This window comes from Fundulus heteroclitus, unplaced genomic scaffold (assembly GCF_011125445.2).
Source record: "Fundulus heteroclitus isolate FHET01 unplaced genomic scaffold, MU-UCD_Fhet_4.1 scaffold_45, whole genome shotgun sequence".
NCBI classification, from domain to species: domain Eukaryota; kingdom Metazoa; phylum Chordata; class Actinopteri; order Cyprinodontiformes; family Fundulidae; genus Fundulus; species Fundulus heteroclitus.
In genome coordinates this window covers 2,685,929-2,708,441 of record NW_023396868.1, presented here as the reverse complement: position 1 = coordinate 2,708,441, position 22,513 = coordinate 2,685,929, and the positions used below count along the sequence as shown (strand labels likewise).

The window sequence follows — 22,513 nt, the reverse complement described above, 5'->3', positions numbered from 1 at the left end:
TCTGATCATTTCGGAGATTATTTGACATATTTCGTGACCAATTTAACTTAGTGTGACACTTATCCTCTGACCCTTCTGCTTGTAGCTGTGACTAACATCTATTTACAGATCAGAAATGGGGCACGCTATGATTGAGTGTACTGGCATGAGCAGAAATTGCTTGTGTTTCTGTAAATGTCCTAGGAATACTCCCATAGAGGAAAGACCTCTATGGAAACTGTAACTTGCTTTAGCATAATATAGAAACAAATTTTTAGTTTTTTCTAAATTTGCCTTCAAATGTCTCTCATTGTATTCATGATGTTAAAAGGGGCATAATGGAAGTTTTGAAGTTAAATATTTATTTTCTTCCCCATGCATGCCCTTGCAATTGCCCTGTGTGAAATGATTCCTCCTCTATTTACTGCAGTTGTCTCTATAGGCTGGATTAGCCAGTTCACGAGAGCGTGATTCGGCCCATATCCTTTGGCTTTGCGAGTGGGTGTGACATGGTGCACACTCTCATTCACCTGGCTATTTTGTTGATTCTCTGCCGTAATCGATGCATTAGCGAGAGAACATGGTCTAACTTCAATATTTATGACCTTCTTACCTCAGATGACATTACTCATCTAAACAAAAGACCTGTGCAGTCGCAGAAGCAGATGTTTTTCCTCTTCTCCCATGCATGTGCAAAACACTGGTGTCATTTCAACTTGTCGCCAGAGGGGGCAGAAGTCTGCAAAAATCCTGGACCATGCGCTATACTCTAATGAGGATGATGTGTTTCTGCATTAGGACTGGCCTTTACATGCTTAGTGCTAACACAAAAACTCGCTGATCAAAGAAGTAAAAGACAGATATGCAGAGTTCTGGGTATCATTATATACTGTTTATTAATGTTATATTTTGCATAGGAAAACATACTTAGTTCCAGTAATAATTTCTCTAAAATCTGCTGATAAGAAGAGTAAATATGGAAATATTAAAGACACATAAAACGTGTTGGTTTTACCCACAGCAGATTTCTAACAATGAAAGATGGACATGCACGGCAAAGTTGTCAAAACGTAGACAATTCAAATGAACCAAAACTTTAACATATATCCCCAAATTTTACTTGATGTTAAAAAGTGTGACATTTGTTCTAACATGCAAACCTAATGATAATAATAAAGCTGTCAAAGGTAGTATTAAAACCCCTCCAGTCTAAAGTGGTAGCCCTTTCCACTGTGAACATCCAGTTGAAGGCTGACATCAGCAGTCGAGATCTTCCTAACACAAATGTAAATGCACAGCATTGTTTCCGGTTGTGTTACACACACAGCAATGGGATGTTTAATGAGAGTAACCCTAGGTTACACTAGAGATGTTAGAAAACAAAGTTCTGGTACAAACCGTTTTTAGAAAACGCTCCAAAGTGTCACCATAAGTAATGACAATTAGTTCTGAGAGGTACCAACACATGAAAATAAAAAGTCAGACATTTTATCGTTTGTTTCTCATTTTTTCATGAATGAACAGCTGTTGTGAAAGGGTATGGCTGGATAATCATGCAATTCCATATGAAGTCTTTACATGCCGACATTTTGTGAAAAGGGATTGTTTTAAATTCATTTATCTGAAAACAAGCATAGCTGTCGGTTGCATATCAGAAGGATTCTGCTGGAAAAAATCTACAAAAACAATCTTTGACAACAAAGCATCTTATTCCTTAGAAAGAGTCAATAGCAAACAGAGTAAAGAGCGGAGCAGCTATTAACCAGGGGACTGGCATTGTGATCCCCAGAAAACCTGCTCTGTAGGCTGATTTTGAACATGCGCTCCATGTCTGGACCAAAGTATGACTTCAGAGGAAATAAAAAAACAATAGAACAAGAACCCCTCCTACAGAAGCTTGACATCAATATTAACATATAGTAAATCCTCTCCAGCCCCTTTTACACTTGCTCAGTTTGGCTGGGCTCTTCTCAGATCCACTCATTTGCAAGCATTGCAACAGTGATCTTTTCTAGCCCTGCTTAGAAGTAGGGCTGGAAAAGATTTTCTCTAAAGAAGTTCAGGGAAAAGTTCAACTGAAGAGTGACGATATTAATATTAAGGACCACCATGAACACAGTGGGTCAAACCAGAATATAATTGTACTATTTACAAACCATAAACCACATCAGAAGGAAAAAAAACTGAAAAAGGACATATCAGCTTTTTATATGCAGATGGTTGCGCTGTAGCCTATCTAATAACCTAAATCTGATGTGCAGATTTACCGAGGGTTTCTCTTATTTTACACACACTGAAAGCTGTTTTTGTCTCTAAATGTATTCATGCCCGCTGATCGAACCACCGTAAACAGTAGCTCTCTGCCTTCCTCCACTTCTCTGCCAAATAACAAATCCTCTGCCAAATCAACACAGTGCAAATATCCAACACCCAATTTATGAAAATGATTGCATGGTTTTGTGCTTCGAAGTCCTTGACATTGTTCTCATCATGGTAGAGGCAAAAACTTCCTCATAAGGACCAAAATTTCAACTCCATAAGGCAAACTTTGGAGTAGATCAGACAATCTTGTCTCCCCTTTCTGCTTTATCATTTCTCGCAAATTTCTTTAGAGTTACACAATAATGCTTATGAGTGACACAACACTGATGGTTGAAAGTGGGACTAAACTACCCCCAGGAGGCATTTCTAGGTCGGTTGAAAAACGGCAGGTTCTGAGTAAAGCTGAGTGGGGCGGTATGCAGTAGAGCTGGTGGGAAAGCGGATTACATGAATCAATCACAGGAAGGGACTTTTGTTCCTCTGCACATTTTCTCACATGAAAAATACAACCTGACTTTTTATTATTAAGGTAGAAATAGAGGAAATAGTTCAATCAGTAAACCAAAAGTGCTAACTGAAAATTATAGTCCACAGTCAATATTTATTTGACACTTTTGGATTGAGGCCCAAACAAATCTTTCCAAGAAAAAAAGGTTAAAAAGACAGATTGACTTCTGTTCTTATGGTTGAAGATGTTTCTCTATTCAAAGCTAGTGAGGCAGAAGTTCCAAGCTTTTAAAGGCATACTATGCAACATTTTTCAGTTAATTAATGTGTTCCATACCGTTTTGGATGATTAAATGAGTAATTTCAGGTCGAACTAAGGTTTTCTAGGCCGCCCTGGTGGTCTGTGGGGGAAATACCGTACTTGCAATGCAGGAGCAGTCGGCCCGCATCCACAGGCTGAGTAGTCTCGTGTGCATCGCGAGAGTCGGTCTTGCTTTACGGCGAGAACTGCTACACGCCCGCAGTGAAAGGCATGCTCGTTGGTAGCGCAGTGGCGATATTTGTGCAGTTATCATGGCGGAACCAGCGAGAAAACAGCGAAAGCCCATGTTGGAGCAGGCAAGAAAGAGGAAAATGGCTCTGGACAGAGAGAGGAGTCGTACACGGGTGAACATCGGGCAAGCTTTTTCAGAATGGCGAGAACTAAAAGAAAAAGAAGGCTGCAAGGCTGACGCGGACCTCGCGTTTCTGCTGATGCGATTGTAAGTAACATTGTAGGCTACGGCCTGGCCAACATTCCAAAAGAAAAAAAAAAAACTAACTCCATATGCGCTCAAAGCTTGTCTCCCCTGCTCTGCCGGTTGCAAAGCTTGTCTCCCCCCCCTGCTGGTCGCGCAAAGCTTGTCAACCCCCACCCCCCCGCTCCATCGCGCTAAACTTGTCCCCCCTCGCTCCGCTCATCCGGTAAGCAAATTCCTAGGAGAAACACTGCACTGGAATGGTTTCTCTCTCTCTGTGTGCATGTTCATACTTTCACTGTGTTAGTAGACACGGTGATTCGTTCGCCTGTCTGCTAAGCTCAAAACAACCGCGCCTGGCTTGATGGAGAAACCAGTAGAACAGCTGGGGGGAGCCTCGCTGGAAAATCAACCCCGGTTGCATAGTATACCTTTAAAGCTGTCGGGACTTGCCATTCTACAGATTTAAATTCACATGCAAATTTTCCTCCCTTAATATTGCTGCATAGTTGCTAGCTTGGTTTACTGAGACGTTTGGTGCCCGGCAGGAAGGTGTGACACTGATCAGGCATCAGGCTCAATGCTGGACTGGATGTTGATGAAATCTGACGCCTCCTCGTCTGTTTGGATATCTTCTCTGACCAGAATATGAACACTGTGGTCCTCCAAAGAGAGTTACTTCTCCTTGAGGTTTGGGTGCATAACTGACTCTGTCCTGAGGAGCTGGTTCGCCTGTGTTGAGCCATGCATCTCTGGTGAGGTGGATCAGTTTCTCCAATATGTCTCTTACATGGATTCAAACACCAACAAGAAGTGAAGTCCAGTTGTTTTGCTTTTTAAACTTTTTTGGATTTGCCATGTCCTGGGTAAATTAAGTCTTCTCTCGCATAAACAAATCTTTATTATTCTCTACACTTGTTTCTGTGTTACTTTTCACCAGTACTTCCTTTTTGCCCCTGTATTAAGCTGTAAATAGAATAAATTATTTTCTTCTCAACACAATGACTGAAGTGATTTGCAGTGGGTAAGGAAAGTATTCAGACCCCTTTAAATGTTTCACTCTTTGTTTCATTGCAGCCATTTGCTGAAATCAAAAAAGTAACAAAAAACAAAAAACAGAAAATGTAGAAATTTTAGCAAATTCATTAAAAAAGAAAAACTGAAATATCACATGGTCACAGGTATTCAGACCATTTGCTGTGACACTCATTTAACTCACATGCTGTCCATTTCTTCTTATCCTCCTTGAGATGATTCTACTCCTTCATTGGAGTCCAGCTGTGTTGAATTAAACTAATTGGACTTGATTAGGAAAGGCACACACCTGTCCATATGAGACCAAATGAGAATCATGAGGTCTCATATGGATCCTGAGATCCTCGGGCAGTTCCTTCGACCTCATGAATCTCATTTGGTCTAAGGAACTGCCTGAGGATCTCAGAATTGTGGCAAGGCACAGATCTAGCCAAGGTTACAAACGAATTTCTGCAGCACTCAAGGCTACTCCATGATCCTTAAATGGAAGAAGTTTGGGACGAACAGAACTCTTCCTAGACCTGGCCGTCCAGCCAAACTGAGCAATCATGGGAGAAGAGCCTTGGTGAGAGAGGTAAAGAAGAACACAAATATCAATTGGCTGAGCTCCAGAATGCAGTAGAGAAATGGGACAAAGTTCCACAAAGTCAACTATCACTGCAGCCCTCACCAGTCGGGACTTTATGGCAGAGTGGCCCGACAGAAGCCTCTCCTCAGTGCAAGACATATGAAAGTCTGCATAGGGTTGGCCAAAAAACCCACGAAGGACTCCCAGACTATGAGAAATAACATTCTCTAGTCTGATGAGACAAAGATAGAACTTTTTGGCATTAATTCTAAGCAACATATGTGGAGAACACCAGGCACCGCTTATCACCTGCCCAATACAATCCCAACAGTGAAACATGGTAGTGGCAGCATCATGCTATGGGGCTGTTTTTCAGCTGCAGGACGACTGGTTGCAATCGAAGAAAAGATGAATGCGGCCAAGTACAGAGATATCCTGGAAGAAAACCTCGTCCAGAGTGCTCAGGACCTCAGACTGGGCCGAAGGTTTACCTTCCAACAAGACAATGACCCTAAGCACACCACTAAAATAACGAAGGAGTGGCTTCACAACAACTCCGTGGCTGTTCTTGACTGGCCCAGCCAGAGCCCTGACCTAAACCTAATTGAGCATCTCTGGAGAGACCTGAAAATGGCTGTCCCCCAACATTCACCATCCAACCTGATGGAACTGGGGAGGATCTGCAAGGAAGAATGGCAGAGGATGCCCAAATCCAGGTGTGAAAAACTTGCTGCATCATTCCCAACAAGACTCATGGCTGTCCTAGCTCAAAAGGGTACTTTTACTTAATATTGAGCAAAGGGTGTGAATACTTATGACCATGTGATATTTCAGTCTTCCTTTTTTAATAAATTTGCAAAAGTTTCTACAAATCAGTTTTTTTCTGTCAAGATGGGTTGCTGAGTGTACATTAATGAGAAATAAAATAAATTGTTTTATTTCAGCAGACGGCTGAAATGAAACAAAGAGTGAAAAATTTAAAGGGGTATGAATATTTTCCGTGCCCACTGCAAGATGTTTCCCTGCACCAGCAATCAGAGCTCACTGCCCCCTTGTCTTGTCCTTTAAATCCCTGTACCCACTCAGCTAACACACTGCAAAGACACTGAGCGAAAAGATTTGTTAGAAAACCCAGCTACTTCTAATCAGCTGCCAAACAAGTAACTGATCAGCAGCTGCATGCTGTATCTGTTGGAAGAACAGCATCATTTATGGCTAACAGTCTTCTTTCTGTGCAATCAGGACATACACAGACTTAAGCCTGGTTTATGCTTGACACAGCTGCCAGGTCCTCACAGACATATCACGTCATTTTGGCTACCACGCATGGCCAAACATTTCTGCTCCGCACCTGGGAAAATATACACGGGATAGACAGTACCGCGGAGAACAACATGGCGGACAAGCAAGCGCTCCTTCTGGCATAGGTTCGGAAATATAAACATCTTTATGATTCGGGCAAAAAAGATCACCATCATCAACAAATTATTAATAGTTCCTGCATAGAAATCGTCATCACTCTCAGAGGAAAGTGAGAGGCTTAAGTGTTTTATACTCTTACGTGTAGTGGGATGTAGTACACTGGGTGTAGGAGTGCAACACTGCCTTCTAGAGTCTAGGAGAATAGTGCTACTTCGCAGCAAAAGCCACACGGAGCATAAAGGCTGGTTTATGCTTGACGCACATAAGTGAGACGTGCGAACACAACATTTGCAGCATTTCTGCTCCACGCGGCTTTCCTTGCATAGTTAGGAATTTTCCTAGGTGAGGAGAGCAGGAACTTTTGGCTGCACGTAGGGGCTTGGTAGCCAAAATTACGTAATGCGGCCACGCAGATGCACCAAGCATAGACCAGGCTTAAACGCTGCAGACGTGTCCACATATCTCATTTCCACGTGGAACATACGTACATCAAACATATGTCAAGCTTTACTCTTACTGCTGTGTTTTCACCACCTGCAGACAGGGTTATTTAGTTACATAGATCACTGAGCACATTTTGGTTTGTGACCTGTGTCCACAATACTTGGAATTAGACTGCAGTGATTCCTGATTCCACTGATATCCATCAAAACACAACTTTCCCATACAGAACCTTTGTTGTACTAATCTGCACCTGAAAGCCTTGAAAACATTGATACTTGGACCTTAAGCTGTAAATACGCCCTCTCAAAGAAAAAGGGTAGATTGATAAATTCTTACTCCTTATTTTTTTCATGCTGATTTGATCAACTAATGCTGCTTCCATTGCATCCTGTCATTCAGAGTAAGGTCTTACATGGGTTGATAAAAAAGAAACAACCATGAACATATACTGTATTATGTAGGAGGAAAATGCTTTGATTTGTCCCCTTCTTTCCTCTGTTCTTTCCAACAGCTTTAGTCCCTTGACATAATCCAGTCTAAAAGTAAAAATCCCACAAGTCACTGAAGTACAGTGTCAGTCATCTCTCAGGGTTGTTTATGGCTTTTCACTTTCAAACCTGCACAGGGTGTTTGCATACTGTACATAACTGAGAAGCAGAGGATAGAAATAAGTGTTTGCATGTTCTAATACTACAGAACCAGCGAAAGGACTTGAAGAAAAAAATTAATAAATGTATTCCGACTTACTTTAGCAAGATCCTGCCAGTTTTGCGAGATCCTGCAAATGTTTTGTGAGATCTTGCAAAAACTCCATTGACATTTTTTTGTGAAAGAACTGCATTTGTGGAGTTTCGGCATTGATAAATATCCACTCAGTGAACAACCACCTTCGACACAGGAGGTGGTATGTGCTGTGCTGCCCGTGGGAATCAGCACAGCACCAATGCCGGCTCCGTACGCTCGCTGTTCGGGGTTGGGTTGTTTGGGGGAAGAGGTTGTGGGTGCACGAGACCCTCAGGTCCAGGGAGCTTGTTAAAGAGCTCCGTTTACACAGTGATACGACCTCAAACTTGTATCATACAGTTCACATACTTCTCCCCAATTTTGCTTCCTGGTCTTTCTGGCTGATGGTCGGATGGACCAGTTTGGCCCAGTTTCTATTGGCCACGCCTGTATATGTGACTTTGCTCAGCACAGTGCCTTTGTGGGATGCATGCCGTTGAAAATAATGGGTTTCAGAGAGCAGCGGCGCACTCGCTGTTTCCTGTGTGGAAGGCAGTTGTTCACTGAGTAGATATTTATCAACAGTGTTTTTTTCACGATACTGTCTACCTTGTCTAGGCAGACACCCCGTCTACTTTTAAGACTAATCTTAAAACTTTCCTTTTTGACAAAGCTTATAGTTAGAGTGGCTCATACCCTGAGCTATCTCTATAGTTGTGCTGTGATAGGCCTAGGCTGCTGGAGGACATCAGGGTCTAATTTTCTCACTCTACTGATTTCTACTGTTCTTCAGTCTACTGTTCTCCAGTTTTGCATTGTATTACATTGAAATGACTGTCGTCATTTCAGCTTTTAACTTTTTGCTCCGGTTCTGCCGGAGGTTTTCCTTCCCTAATGGGTGGTTTTTCTTTCCACTGTCGCTTCATGCTTGCTCAGTATGAGGGGTTGCTGCAAAGCCATGTACAATGCAGACGACTCTCCCTGTGGCTCTACGCTTCTCCAGGAGTGAATGCTGCTTGTTGGGACTTTGATGCAATCAACTGGTTTCCTTATATAGGACATTTTTGACCAATCTGTATAATCTGACCCAATCTGTATAATATGATTGAACTTGATTTTGTAAAGTGACTTCAGATGACATGTTTCATGATTTGGCGCTATATAAATAAAATTGAATTGAATTGAATTGTCTCTTTGCATGTACAAAATATCATCTTCTGGGACATTTCTGGACTTCATGTCTCCTCCATGTCTCCATGTAGGTTGCAGAAACTCCACAAAAACCGTTCTTTCCCACAAAAATGTCAATGGGCAGTTTTTGCAAGATCTCACAAAAGTAAGTCAGGATGTCACAAAAGTTTTGCAGGATCTCGCAAAGGTAAGTCGGGACACGTTGATTTTTTTTCCTCCATGTCTCTTCACAGGCTCTGTATAATACAATTTATAGGCACTGTATGTTAAGCTCAATTTTGGTAGATTTTTTTATTTGCTGTGTTTTATTGTTCGCTTGTTTGAGATGGACGGTTACATGGGAACAGTGTTTGTATGAAGAAAATGACATCTCTGTAACACACACACACACACACACACACACACACACGTGTATATATATATATATATATATATATAAATAATATTGTGGCTAGTTATTCCATAGTCTGGTTTTATTTTAACCTTATTTTGATTCTTTCATCTTAATATGTACAAACAAAAAGCACAATGTTTCAGCTCAGTAAGAGACACAATACTTTATCTGATGAATCAAACAACAAGATTACATCTCATTTTTCAATCCACTTAGTTCCATATTCTTATTTTATTAATTATTCTGGTCTGATTCTGGTCTGAACTTCATTCACAGTAGCTGAGCTAAATAGGAAAACAAAATCCTGTTTCTAGTTATGTATTAATGGCCTAGATTAAGGACAAATATCGTGGTTCACAGGTGTAATGAAACGAGGTACTTTTTATTTTGGTATTGAAGTTCTGACAGAACTGTCTTCATGGAGCTAATGTCTTATACCTGAGTTTTATGCTCATTTTCCATGGTGACGTATTGATTGGATTGGGTTACTGGTTGGCTGGATTCAGTTATACACTGGTGGTTTTCTATAACAACTGAGTACCATGTCAATGTGAGCATTGTCAGCATAGCAAGGCAGAGCTGAGAGATCCATCAGCCACCAAGCACAAAAACATGTGCACCTTTGCTTCGGACCACGGAATTTATTTGAGGGCTTCCATCTCTGTTCAGTATCTAATGAAGAACGCGGTTCACTGCTGTGTTTTTTTATTTAAATATAGCGGATCTGAGCATTCCTCTAATGACATTAAAATGACAAAATTTAGATGCATGCGTCACAGCTATCTTGTGGTCGTACTAGTAGAGTGGTAATGCTTGAACCTGTTTTAGTCAAAAAATGAACAGATCTCAACATATGGCAACAACGAAACACCGCTGCTGCGTTGGTGTCTGCTGGAGTGACAAGTAATTTGGGGATCATGATCACGATGGCTTTAAAACATCATCATACTTCATGAGGGCTGTTCATGTGAGCTTCAGTGTTGCATAGTCCATTCATTTTAAGCGACTTTGGGCTTGTTTTTCTCTTAAGTCACTTGTTACTTTCGCGAGTCTGAGGTTTGGGTTGCTGGGGTTTGTTTCTGAAAGTCGCTTTCCTCGGTTTGGTTTTTCATCCCCCCTCCCCCGCGACCACTACTGTATGAGCAGGGAAAGTCCTGCTGTGTATAAATACCAGCTAAATACATGCATTTGTGATGATTAGTAGCGGTGTGTGGTGGTTTTCCTGTCGCTCTTCCGCTTCTTTTCATGGATCAAGTCAATATTTCTCTCACATTGATCTTGTGTGTGTGCGCAAAGAGGAGATGGGATCTGAATGTCTGATTACTGCGGGATGATTGACTGTTTTTAAGTCTATTTTCTGCAATGAGCTCTATAATAAATTAACGTAGGCCTGTAAAAATACACATGTATTTTGTCTTAGTATTAGCCGTAATTCTACGACTATTCAGCGGGTGTCTTCCTCGAGTTTGATCCGTTGTGAGAGAGAAGAGAGGCTCTCCTACTTTTCTACTAATATTGCTTTCTTTCTACTCATTTTGAGCCTTCTACATTTCAACCATAATTTAAGCTGTTATATACTGCGTTTCTTGATTGAAGCAGATTGAAATGAAGCTCCTGGGACGACCAGCTGGGAAACCAGCTGTCCCGGGAAAAATATGACGTCATTTGAGAATTGCCCCATTGCAGTAGCTCTGGTTAAGCATGCAGTGACTCCACTTGCTAGCGAATCAGTGACTGTCAGTCTTCTGACGTCATGTCTTTGGGCCAATTCGCTGTGCTTGGAGCTATATCATAAGCAAGTACTAAAATAGTAACGGTTCCATATCGGTCAGGTTTTGTAGAAAGAGGGCCTAATAGAGGTTGAGCTGGTATTTAGTAAAACTGAAAAACTTACAAGAAATGGAACATAACAAAGGCAGGATATGGTGCACAGGCAGGGAAAATGAAGTAGTTAAATTGTAGAAACCAGCAACAAGAACATGAAACTATACTGCTTAAATACTGGGAGAAGAGGGAGAGTGAAGGCATGAGGACCAGGTGGAGTTAATCAGTTGACGTAATGAAGGCTGGGCTAAGGGAGAGGGAGAACAATGACAGGACAAGAAGGAACAAACAGAATCTACAAACTAAATAACACCAAAAAGGTAAAAACTGAGGACTGCATGATCCCCAGAACTTAAAGAATAAATACAAACAATCCTAATACTTGGGGACCCACTCTGAGTGGGTACTAATGGAAACGGGGCCTTAGGTTATAGCTATAGCTCATATATCAGCATGTAACCCTGAAAGGGATATAACCTCATTCACCTCATGGTTTAATCAGGCTATCTTGTTCCAGGAAACTCTGGGTTTAAGATGGAACATACAATACTAATGCTTTTTATTCTTTAACTAGTGGAGCATCTTGTGGCCACCACCTGTATTTCTCTTTCATCCTAGATCTGAATGAAGCGTGTTGGTTTGTTGTATTCTAATGCAAACTTATCATGAACCAGTCTCAGCTAAAACTGTTCTGTAAATCTTGGTACATAATTGATAAGCATTTCATTTGCAGTTTTAACATCAACTTTTAGTTAAGGCCCGGTAGGAGCAACATTTAATTTGGTAAAGTTATCACACAAATGATTTAGAAATTTGACTTATATGGCTGCTAAGAGACGGCAGATCATCAGAACCATACTATGTCTTTAAGACCACTTCTGTAACACTCCCTTCTCGTCTCTCATTAAGGTAGAAGGAAGGTGAATTAGCTCATCCATAGCAGTAACCTGAGCTAACCTTGTTCCTGTTGCTTCCTTGCCTTGTGCTTCAAGACTCATTCTTGTCTTTTCCATCTCCCTCCTGACCTGGTTCCTGCTCTGTCTTGGCCTCCTTGGAAGAACCCGAGCTTCGGTTCTCAAATGTGATCTCAAGAGCCTTCCTGGAACTCATGCTATCTTACGCTCCGGTATTAACAAAGACGTGCCCAGAGCTGAGCCGAACCTTCGTCTTCCAGTCCACCCTCCGACGCACTCCACCATCAGCTAACTGCCACAAGCCACCACTGAGACTGTCAGTCACAGCTCTCTATGCGTCGTCTCACTGTCCCCCTGGACTTCACTATCCACTCAGCCCATAAGTCAGTCTCAGCTACATTTACGCAGTCTACCTGCTTGCTGTCGGTGCTAAGTCCTGCTTTCCCTCCCACAGTCAGTGACCAGAGCCCTCTCGGTTTCCCCTGCCCTCATCTCCACATTCTATCAGTAAAACTTTTAAATTGCGTACGCAGATTTACTGTGACTCAATGGATATACAGAGAGAAATTATCACCAGGCAGTGTTGACGCCTCAGAGCGCGGAGGCGTCAACACTTTTAAACCCGCAGGATAAGAAAGTGTCAGACTCTGGAACAGCCTTTTGAAAAAGAAAAATCAAACCGTATCCACATTTTCAGGACACATGCAGAAACTTTGTCATGAGATTTTATTTCATTCCAACACTTCTGTCACTAAAGCATCTAATCTGTGAGAGTCAAGACCTGAATGTGGAAAATCAACAATTGGTCAGTCTAAGAAGTTGCCTGCAACTCTACATAACGACAAGCATTCACACATGCGCTTTTGTAAGTGCTGCCTGCTGCATCGTACAGCGTATCATTAGCTTTACTCAACGTTTCACTGCATTCTAACTACGGGCAAGGCACATAATGTGTTTTATGAACTATCGTGCAAAAAAGCAAGGCTGTTGTAATAACAGTCCCTGCATAAGCTGCTCCTGTATGAGATACAGTGTTGAGAGAGAGGATGAGGAATGAAAAAGCAGTATTTACCATGCATTCCTCTAGTCAGCACAGCAATAATGGCAGAATCATGCAGGACACAGCTCTTAGCTGGTCAACGAAAGCTTTTATTCTGGAAAGACTTTTAGTACTTTCAAAAGCAAGCCTGAAACCTTGGTGAAAGGAGCATGACATGAAACCACTCCACCCCTCCACTAAAAGGAAGAAACACGTGTGACATGGAAGGAGTTCCCCTGCTTTGCTCTAGAGCAGGAAGTTGGTAAAAAGTCCAAACATGAGATGGGGAGGAGATGATTATTGTCTAAACAGACTAAAATAGTTCCAATATTCTGTTTTCACTCCTGGTTTTCACAACATAAACAAATGTGTAGGACTCAGACAAACTAAGCTCAAGGAAGGGGCTAAAAAGATGCATAATCATATGGCGACACTGACATGCAAAGAGATAAATGGTGGAATCTGTCCTGCATTTGCACACATAATTGCTTCCAACACTTGATTACTATATTTGGTAAAAGCATAGCTCTATGGGATGCAAAATCAGTTTTACTGCTGCTTATTAAAGCTTGACACAAGAACTGGGCAAAATAACAAAAACATTGTATCACTGCTTTTTACAATAAAACTGCAATTTTATCACAATTTCCCCACATATATGAGTAAAAACGGCTAAAAGAGCATTTAGGGCAAAAGAATATTTCTGAGTAAATCTAGATCAGGGTATGCAATGTTGCCAGCATGAATACATTGATATTTAATAAGGCAAATATCTAAGACTTCAAGTACACTGCTTCTTCACCTGCTTCCATTTCATACCTGTAAACCTGTAAATCTTCAGCCAATGTGTGTGAGTTTGTTTCTCCTGGTAGATCAGTGTTTTGCAATTTACAAAATTATTTCTTTTAAATAAATAAAGAAATCCCAAAAATTGTAAAATCAGGCACATCTTTCACTAAATAGTATTCTTCTGAACATAAGGTCTATTTCTACTGATCATGGTTCTGAGCCCCAACTTGGCCAGTTGACACCTGAAATATGACACAGTCTGACCCCTGTTCAAACCAAAAGAACTGTGGGCTGGAGTCAGAGACACAGTTTTAACAAATCATTGACTAATGGAGCCTTAACTTTTTGCCATGCAAGCTACCAAGCTTGCAGGTACTTGGTGTGACTCACCAAGAACCTGTAAGTCACAAAAATCTAATCTTTTTTAAATCCCAAACCCTCTGGATTTTTCTTCCTCCATTCTTTTACCTGCACAACAATTAACTAAACACTCAATATTTCAAGGAATTGAACAGACAGGTCTGACTTTTCTAGAACAGGAATTTGTAAATCATTGAATATCCAAAAAAATAAAGGGGGGTTTGGATGCTTTCCTTATTGAATCAGGCACATAAATTCTATTAAAATCAAAGCAAAAAATTTAGTTGATAAAAGATTAATACTTTGTTTAATCAAGTGGTTCTTAAATGTTTTCTATTGTGCCCCCTTTGAAAAACGAAACATTTTCAGGTGCCCTCATCCCAACAAAATGGGTCAAATATGTAGCTTTTATTGTTTTCTGTTTTAATGCCCTAAAGCTTCGATCTGAAGATTACCCAGGACCCCTTTTAACATTTATCACATATACTATATCGGTTCATTTATAACATATAACAATTGCTTCTAATAACTCAAATGTTTCAGCGTTGCCACACTTAAACAGTGCTAAACTATATGATATTAACAATAACATAAATGGCTTTTAGCGCAACTCATACCTGCAGTCAAAACAAAGAATGAAACAAAAATGTTCATTGCCTGCTGACACAGCACATTTTCTCTCTGGAAAGATGGCATGTTACTTTTAACCAGCTATGAACCTTATATGTTAAAAATACTATCTGGCCCCATCCATCCATCCATCCATTTTCCGTCACGCTTGTCCCTTGTGAGGTCACGAGGGGTGCTGGTGCCTATCTCCAGCTATCAATGGAAGAGAGGCAGGGTTCACCCTGGACAGGTCGCCAGTCCGTCGCAGGGCATAATATCCAGCCATTAATATTAAAGACAAACTCGGTTACATTAAGTTTTGTATTTTTTCAGGAGTTAATGAATAGTATTCATTCTGCTACTGACTGCAGGTACAGATCAAACAGCAAGGCCTGAAGTTGGACACCCCTGTTTAATAGGATTGTTATGTTATGTATTGGTAATGTAATTGTAATGACAGTTTCTGGCGCAACAGGGATTCCAGCTGAGACTGTAGGTGCTGTAGGCTGGGTTATAGGGTTGATACAACCAGATAACGTGCACGCTTGCCACATAAAAGTTAGTTTGCTAAGGTGAAAGATGGAAAATAAAGCTGCTGCATCATAGAGCAAAGAACAGCAATGGATAGAATGTGCACCTCAGATGATGCTACAATCTCTCTGCTTTGGCAGACGTTCAAATGTTCAAATCCTTTATGATCCAGTGTTGCCATGTGGCCCAGTGCTACGTATTTTTGGTTTTCAAAAGATGTTTATGTTCTGCTCAGGACAATGCACGTTACACAATGTTTAGTCTTTAGACCATGAACTGCAGCACCTTCAATACAATATACACAATGAACAAAACATGTAGTGCCAAGCCTAGAGGTTGAGGAGGCTTTTATGAATAGGGAAGCTTAATGTTATTGGGCTGAGATTTATATTAGACAAATACTTGGATGTAAATCTGATGTGCTTTTTCATTTTTTTAAGTGCTTCTAGCCTTTTGCACCCATCATTATTTGATTTCAGCTGCCTACTATCAGTCCATTAAACTGACACGTCTTTCCTAAAGGACACCGTTTTGTAAAACTCTATACATCTGTTGGATTTTATGTGAAATAATTTTACAAACTTTCTAATCACATGAGTGTTGACTGATTATTGTTTTGATTCAATTTCTTTAAATAATTTAAATTTGAGTCTCCTTTAGATAAAGACAAACTGGCATTATTTTCTAGATAAAATTAAATGACTAATTTTACTATTATAATAGATGACTAAAACAATGTCTTACAGTTGAGGCCAGGCTTTTATCAACGTCAAAAGTGACGTCTGCCTTTAAGACCTGGCTGGTGTCCTTACACCACTGCTGAGCCTTTCCTTTCTTCATCCATGCCATATTTGGCTTGAAACTCAATCTAAAGTCCAGCAGCTCTCTACATACAGAGTACATAGGGCTAAGGTTGACGTACACATTACAGAACCCTCCACTCTTTTTAGAAACACTGTCAGTTTCTCTTAAGCCTAGTATGCAGAGCTTGTGCAGAATAACATGAACTTTATTGCACAAAGTCAGTCTTGGCCACAGCCCATAATATAATTTCTCACAAAGGGAGGTCAATATGACCTTAGAGTACTGCTGGCTTTTTGTTCCAAAACAAACAAATGTACATAACATCTAGTTAGAATAGAGAGAATGATATGCATGGAAGTGACAAACAAACAAAGATATGAGTCCAGAGGATGTTTTCCTAACGAGCATTGGTTACTACACTGATCATCATTATTACCCAAAAACATGTACTGATTCAAGAACAGGAATTGGTGCCTCCACAAGAAAGATATAGTTCCAGTATGGGTTATTACAAACATCTACAGTAGATCTTTGTAATAATGTTTTTCTGATGATCTCTAAAAGTGTATGTGTTGGGCAAGGCAACAATAGAAATTATATTTCACTCCTTGTTTTCTGCTCAAAAGCACATCAAGCATTCTGCAACGCAACCTAATAGTTTCAGACTGATGATTGTCAAAAAAGATAAAGCTTCTGTCTTAGGGTTGATGGCAACAAAGAACACAATGTGCTGTTTCAGCTCATCTCAAAAATGGCTAAAAAGTGCAAACAAACATACACAGAAACATTCTAGTCAGTCTGGTAAATAACAGAGGCTTGTTTGCATATATTAAGAGCAGCACCTGCACTGATGAGGGGAAGGATTTGGATTGTTGGAGTTAGAATGTATATGGGCCTGCTGCAAGAATTAAAGCAGGCAGCCTGGAGTAAAGGCTGACATGTATCCTGGGACAAGTGTCCATCCTTGGGATGCAGTGGGGTTACAGGCTTCGTAGGAACCGCAGAGTTGATGCGTTGTTCTTTTCTTAGTTTATAGAAACTAATCAGGCATCTGCACCAACCCACAGCCTTCATGGTAAAATCCCAGAAGCTGCCATCTGTGATAGCCATGTCATATTCATAAAGCAGAGTTCATTCAGGCAGTGCCAAATGACTGTGCATCATCTATCTTCCATCCAGGTTGTCCTCTTCTGCTATAAACATACATAAATACATAATCATATATATTTATGTATTTATGTATGTGTGTGACCATGTATTTTGTTGCTGCAAAACTGAATATATTTTCCCCCTGATAATGTCATGATGAGACTGTTTTCTTTCCTCCAGAAGCGAGCTGTCAGGATCATCAGCTTTCTGCCAAAGTTCACTTAGTTGCCCAGATACCAAGACTGGAAGAGAAACAAAAGAACAGTCAGAATTTAAACAAAAAACAGTTGAATCAGAAAAATGAGACCTCATTATGTTCTGCATTCACTTGCAGCCAAATATCAAATATCTACACTAGTTTAGACAGATTATGGGTTTACATTCCACAATGCCTTCAAATGGCTATTTTTTTAAAACGTTTTACTTTTCCATAACTCATTAATTTAAATTATTGGGTTAATGTCCCTGCTCTACTGTTTCCATTACACTGACTTTCATACCATACTTTCATGCATTTCACAAAACAAATAGAATAGAATATATATACATTTATTGTCCCAAATATTAATAGCCAATAAGGCATATTCAGCTAAATATGAAATGCTCAATTTAGAATAGAAGAAATATAGCAGATGATTACAGACTGATATAAAACAACTCCGATTTGAAACAAACTATGAAAACGAACACTCCCTGACAAGCAAAAAAGTGTGGAAATAGACAGTAGCATATGAGGGACAGTGTAATAATTTCTTAATCAGATCAAGAACCTTTGCATCCATTAGGATGTTTGTAAACACATTGAGTTTGTTGGGAGCAGCAGATATTACAAAGTCTAGGAGCAGCTGGGAGGAAGGATCTGCAGAAGCTCTCCTTTAAGCATCTGGGATTCAGCTGTCTGTCACTGAAACAGCTCTCCAGCAGCCCCACACATGGGGTGAGAGACATTAGTGATGTTATTTGTCTTAAAGTCCTTCTGTCTCCCACTACCTGCACTGGGTCCAAGAGATATCCCAGGAAAGAGCTGGGTCAGTGTATATTCAGGCAGTTAGTTTTTTCTTTTGAAACCAAAAATTATAAGAAAAAAAAACCCACCAGTAAAAACAAGAAAGCGGCTAACAAACCGTTATCCAATATTTTGCACTAAACCAAAATGGAAAAAAGGGATAATGAGCGCTCACTTTGTATTTTATTTTTTTAGACAAGTGGTGTGACCTGGAAGTTCTTTCTGTCCCGTAAACTTGGTGTGGGTAGAGGCATTTGTGTATGTTTTATTTTTACTGAAAGAAAGATTAAAATGACCGATTAGATTAAAACACAAGAAAGACATTTCGGAGTTTGTGTATGGTATAACAACAGCACTGCGGCTCAAAGGAAAGCCCTCCAAAGGGTTCTGAATACAGCCCAAAAAATCATTGGCTGCCCTCTCCCCTCACTGGAGGACTTGCACAGCGACCGCTGTCTAAAAAAGCCACAACCCATCACAAAGGACACTTTTCATCCTGGACATTCTCTGTTTACACTGTTGCCTTCAGGCAGATGATACAGAGCAATCAGAATAAGAACCAACCGTCTTAGAGACAGTTTTTACATGACAGCAATAACAAAACTAAATGCAACCAAAAATAACCATTAATCATCATGGATGATGTGTGTGAGAATGTGCTATTCTTATTTATTAGTTGTTGTTTTTTGTTTCTTATATTGTGTGTAAATTGTGGGACAGTGATTTTTTTTAAAACATATGCACTGATTGATGGCACTTTTTTAAATTTTGTTGTTCTTGTGACAATGACAATAAAGATTCATTCATTCATTCATTAATTGTCGGGGTGTTGGTCAGTGCATTAACCAGGTGCGCTGTTGCATGCTATTTTGACACTTGAGAAACTGGAGCTGTGAAAAACGTTTGAAACGGCTTCACACACACACACAAATCCCACGCCAAAGTTTTCTTTTGACTTGGTAGCTCTGCCACTTGTGAGTGAGTGTAGTGGATTTCTTTTGCCCCTTCTGTTTTGGTGGACGTTTGTGCAGGAAAAGTGGGTCAGGCCTCTTGCCTCAAAAAATAAAATAAGTAATAATAATCCAAAGTGAGTGCTAATTATTTGTTTAGTGAAAAAATATCTGATAACGGTTTGTTATCCGATTTCTCATTTTGCTTCAATAAACGAAACATTAAAATACAGATATATTTTTGTTTATTTCATTTTCAGTTTCAAACGTAAAAACAAATTGCCTGAATATACACGGACGAGCTGGCCCTACTAATGAGTTTATTTATCCTCTCAGCTACATAATAAGCTGCTGGATATCCTGGATAATCTGGTGGATCTTCACCTCTGAAAGTCCACCATCAACTTCTTCGTTTTCCTTATATTTAACCTGAGATGGTTCTGTTGGCATCAGTCTACAAAGATCAGTATCCTCTGTCTGTACTCTGACTCATCCTCATGTTTGATTAGTTGATTGAAGAAGTCTGCAGTGTAGAGGGTGAACCGAAACAGTGTCAGGACAGTTCCCTACGGTACTCCCATACTGCAAACCATCTTATCAGTGACACAGCCTCCTGTCCTCACTGCGGTTGGCCAGTGATATAGTCCAGTATCCACTAGGACAGGTGGTGGTCCACTCCTGACCGCTCCAGCTCGTCCTTCAAAAGTTGTGGTTGGATGGTGCATTGGGAAACATCCTCCTCACAATGCTCCCAGGGTTCTCTAGGTGGGTCAGAGCTCGGTGTAGCAGGTAGATCCCCCATTCCGATGCCAGGCTGGTAGGCAAACTGCTGTGAATCCAATGAAGACCTCACCAGGGGGAGAATATGGTTGAGGACTAACCTCTCAAGGGTCTTCATCAGATGCAATGTTAGAGCTACTGGCCTGTAGCTGCTGAGGTCTTTTGGGTGGTCCACCGGTACCACACAGGAGGTCTTCCACAGCTGTGGTACTCTCCACAGCTTTGGACTAGTGTTGAAGATGTGTCCCATGATGCACAGCCCCTCAGGAGCACGTAGCTCATGCCATCTGGACCTGCAGCCTTCCTCACATCGGTCTTTCGCAGTATGTTCATCACCAGGAGTGTTGAGAAAGACAGGGAGGGAGAGGGGGCTGATTCATGGAGTCATCTTAAACAGAGGAGGTTGATGATTGCTGAGAACCAAAAAATTTGCAATTTTGGGAAGAAAAACAGGCAGGTGTCCAAGATGAAGCATGCTAGACTGGGTTGGGAGAGGAGTTTGTTGCTGGTCAAACCTCAGACAGTACTGATTCAGTTCATTCACCCAGCCAAAGTCACCTACAACCTGGGAATTCTGATTGTGATCTGAACTTGTTTTCAGGCCTTTCTAAACATGGAAAATGGAGGAAAGGCTGATCCTGTCCTCCTTTCCTGTTTTTTCTTTCTTTGATTATCTTTTTCATCAGTTCCTTTTGCACCTCTCTCCATTCTTCTTTGTTTCTTGACCTGAACAACCTCTTTTCTTTAAGCAAATTTTTATGTCAGACTTTATTCAGGGCTTGCTGTTGGAGAAACACCTGACTTTCAGCTTTCCGGTGGTGCCCCTGAGGCAGCGGCTGGCATACAGCTCTGACTAACTCTCTGATATTTTCATTAAATACTACGCCAAACTTGCTACAAACGATTCCAAAAAAAGGAAAAAACAAAGTAACTGGACTTTTCCGTAGTTGAAGACGTAACGTTGACGTTGAAGACAAGGCCTTTGTTTGGCAGTAGTGTAAAGCTTGGTACTCCATATTACTCCAGACCTTTTGAATTGAGAGAGCTTCCTGGAGAGGAAGCGAAACGTCTTCAGCTACGGAAAACAAGTCCAGTTACACATCAAAGATGCCCTCCAAACCTGTGGGTACCCTAACTGGGCTTTTGTCAAATCAGCAAGAAAATCCAAAAGACCCGCTGCAGAACATAATGGTGAGAAGAATAAATGGAAAAACATTGTCATCACATATGTTGCTGGAGTCTCTGAAAAACTCAAGAGGATTTTCTCCAAACACAAAATCCCAGTACATTTCAAACCAAACAGAACCCTCAGACAGAGGCTGGTGCATCCCAAGGACAAAACCCCCAAACCTAAGATGAGCGGAGTGGTGTATGCAGTTCAGTCAGTGAGGAATGTTCTGATCTTTATATTGGAGAAACCAAACAACCTCTCCACAGACACATGGCTCAACACAGGAGAGCTACCGCCTCAGGACAAGACTCTGCTGTCCACCTACACCTTAAGGACAAAGGACACTCTTTTGAGGATCAAAATGTTCACATTTTGGACAAAGAAGACAGATGGTTTGAAAGGGGTGTGAAGGAAGCCATCTACGTTAAGAGAGAAAAACCAACCTTAAACAGAGGAGGAGGCCTTAGGTTCCAACTCTCAAAATCTCCGGCCAATCATCACCTCAATTCCCACCCTCATATGGGTGTTCAAAACATTGCTCCAGTAAGCCAGGCCAATAACGACCCTAATGACTCCTCGTTACAGAGGAGTGGACCAGTTTCGGTTCAATCTGCTGGCTTAATGTGTTTAACGACCGCCCATTACTAAGGGGTGGACCTGCTTCGGTTGAATTAGCATGTTATCTAAGCCATTACAAGGCCTTTGTTTGGCAGTAGTATAAAGCTTGGTACTCCACATTACTCCAGACCTTTTGAATTGAGAAAGCTTCCTGGAAAGGAAGCGAAACGTCTTCAACTACGGAAAACAAGTCCAGTTGTTTTGTTTTTTACTTTTTTTGGAATGACCATGACCTGATGACTGAGAATCTTCACCAGCATATGGCTACAAACTACTCATCTACCCAGCCAATCAGTACATGACCGCCAGCGCCTGCTGGAGTTACGGTCATGTAGTGTTTTTGGACTACTACCCACTACTACGCTCAATTGTTTCCGCGGCTTTGGAGTGTTCCGGGAGCAAGTCCCAGAGGCCCACGACGCAGCGGACTCTCCGAGCAGCACACGCCGGAGGAGGACCAAGCGGAAGCGGTGCAGCCGACCAATAAAACGCGGCTGTCGTGGAGGTTAGGATGCTAAGCTGAAGGCTAACCCCTATAGATCACCGCTACATCCATCTCGCTCTCCAACGTCTGCTCACTGGATAGCCAAATAGACCATTTACAGCTCGGGCCCTCCACAAAGAGGGAGTTTAGAGACTGCTGCGCTCTCATCCTGGCGGAGAGATGGCTTACATTATCAATCCCGGACAACGGCGTTAGCCTGGAG

At 41.1% G+C, this 22,513-nt stretch overlaps 1 protein-coding gene across 3 annotated transcripts in view; it reads right to left on the bottom strand.

Annotated features, from left to right (window-relative positions):
• nfic (nuclear factor I/C) overlaps window positions 1-22,513 on the bottom strand; it is a 274,335-nt gene that overhangs the window by 13,206 nt on the left and 238,616 nt on the right. For 2 of the 3 annotated variants that reach the window (XM_036131683.1, XM_036131684.1), the window contains one exon: window positions 16,322-17,523. The exons of the other annotated variant lie outside the window; for it this stretch is intronic. In XM_036131683.1, coding sequence (XP_035987576.1) covers window positions 17,503-17,523 — 21 coding nt within the window. In that variant the 3' untranslated portion in view covers window positions 16,322-17,502. Of the gene's footprint in view, window positions 1-16,321; window positions 17,524-22,513 lie in introns of those variants that run through there. 3 annotated transcript variants of the gene reach the window in all.